Here is a 2,098-nt window from a genome sequence, read left to right on the forward strand (position 1 = left end):
ATCAATGTAATGGCAGAGTTTCACCTCGACAGGCCTTGGACGGCCGATTCGAGCCAAGCGAGCAACACACCAAACTTCCTTAGTAAACGTCCGCCACTCCACGTCATGCATGACGACGTGATTGCGAGCGTCTTGAAGACAAGGACGAAGTTCGGTGCTTTGACTGTCGCTTCTACCGGCACTGGTAGGTCGTCCTAGCTGCATACAGTCGATCGTCGATTGGTCATTTCGACCTCGCAGCGACAACGACGGGAGGTCGATTTCATTTGGCCCAGAGGCGCAACTCGGAGGCAACTCGCGGTTCAACCACCCACGACGTACAATAGGAACCAAGGAATACAAATCGTTAATAAGGATGGAGGAAGGAGATCTTCGCACCGCCGCAGGCGCTTGGCAGGGGTGCATGGGACTCGTTGGTGCAACTTCCTGGCGTGTCAATGTCTCGATGAATCGAGCCACGCGGGCATAGTCCTGCATTGTATCTTGGTGCACACCACTCGCAAACGTCAGTGACGTGTCCGGCGCAAAGCGCCACAGCGCTGACAAAGATGTCGGCACCAAACTTGTACTAGTACGTTGCTTCCTACCCGAGGGCGTTCGACGGTTGAGCGGCTCGGGCCACGGCGCCTCGTTGGCCAGTGCGTCCACCGAGACGTCAATGTAGAAAACGACGTGGTAGTTCAAGATCCCGTCGTCCGGAAGCTACGAGACGATTGACGCAGCGATCGGGAGCAGTCGGAGACCAAAATGTCGACCAAGACATCAAAGAGCGCTGCATCAAGACGGCCCGAGTGGTTCGCCAAGACAAGCATCCGGTCGCAATGTCAGCATTTGGTGCAGCAGCCTGGCCTTGTCGTGCGACGTCATCGGGGCGCGTAATTCACTGATGATGCAATCCATGACGGCGGATGGGACCAATAACGACGGTTGGCAGCGCAAGGCCGACGCAAGCCCGACGGCAAGGTTCTTGAGCGGGTCCAACACGTCGAGGACGAGACCAAGTGGCCAATCGACTGGCGCACAGCAAAGAGGAAGGCGTCGATAGCTGACACGAGGCCCTGCGGCTGACGTTGGCTCGCGTAGTTGGTGTCTTGGAGCTGCGGCGCCACTCGTGTCACGTAGTGCTCCAGCAAGAAGAGGCCCTGGACAAAGTCGCGGTCATGGATGACTGAAAGAGCTACTGAAAGTTGTTGAAGTTACGCTGCTTTTGAGAGCCTTCGAAGGGACATGATGGCGTTGCCGCTAGCTGCGAATCGGTCCCAGAAGGTCATAGACCACGTCTTCAACGGGTAGTATTAAGGCCCACAAGGCTATATACTAGCGCCTACATCGAGCTGAGAAGCAAGCCAGGACGATGGTTGAAGAAATGAGAACCAAGCCGCAAGAGGTACTCCCATCTACACATATATGTATGCATCCTTTTCTCTATACGAAGGAGATTGCTAGTCTCTACGTGTGCCAAGTCTTTGTGTCATTATGAAGATAGCGCGAAACACGTTCATATATACAAGACAACCAAAACCAGAGATGACACAACACACAACATTTGATATTAAAATCGTCTTACATCTGGAGGTGCGCCTGCTCGGCGAGCTTGGCAAACGACCCGTCCGGAATCGCCAGCAGCGCCGTCGGCGTGTCGTACTCGACGACGCGACCCGCATCGAGCACCAGAATCCGGTCCGAGTCGATGATCGTATCGAGCCGATGGGCGATGATGAGCATCGTGATACCGACAAAGCACTCCTTGATGGTCGCCTGGATGCGCTTGTCCGACTCGAGGTCGATGTTGGCCGTCGCTTCGTCGAGGACGACCACCTTGCTCTTCCGGAGCAAAGCGCGCGCAATGCAGAGCAGCTGGCGCTGGCCCACGGAAAAGTTGCTGCCGCGCTCGGCCACCTCGTCGTCCAGCGACGCAATGCCGTCACCCAAGTGCACTTGCTTGAGGACCGTCCAGAGCTCGTCGTCGGATGCCGAACCCGACGGATCCAAGTTGAAGCGCAACGAGCCAGAGAAGAGCACTGGGTCTTGCGGGATGATCGTGAGCCGCGACCGGAGCGTCGTCACCGACACGTTGGCGATGTTGACGTCATCGATG

The 2,098-nt window shown here is 56.3% G+C and overlaps 1 protein-coding gene across 1 annotated transcript; it reads right to left on the reverse strand.

The window, feature by feature from the left end:
- Positions 1-1,563: 1,563 nt before the first annotated feature.
- SDRG_14674 (ATP-binding cassette, subfamily C (CFTR/MRP), member 4) lies at positions 1,564-2,093 on the reverse strand (the record flags this gene model as incomplete). The annotated part of the gene is made up of 2 exons (XM_008620823.1): positions 1,564-2,027; positions 2,072-2,093. The coding sequence occupies 2 exons, from the start codon at positions 2,091-2,093 to the stop codon at positions 1,564-1,566; spliced, it is 486 nt and encodes a 161-aa protein (XP_008619045.1).
- Between the last annotated feature and the right edge of the window lie 5 nt (positions 2,094-2,098).

Source organism: Saprolegnia diclina (assembly GCF_000281045.1).
Source record: "Saprolegnia diclina VS20 unplaced genomic scaffold supercont1.75, whole genome shotgun sequence".
In the NCBI taxonomy this organism is placed as follows: domain Eukaryota; phylum Oomycota; class Saprolegniomycetes; order Saprolegniales; family Saprolegniaceae; genus Saprolegnia; species Saprolegnia diclina.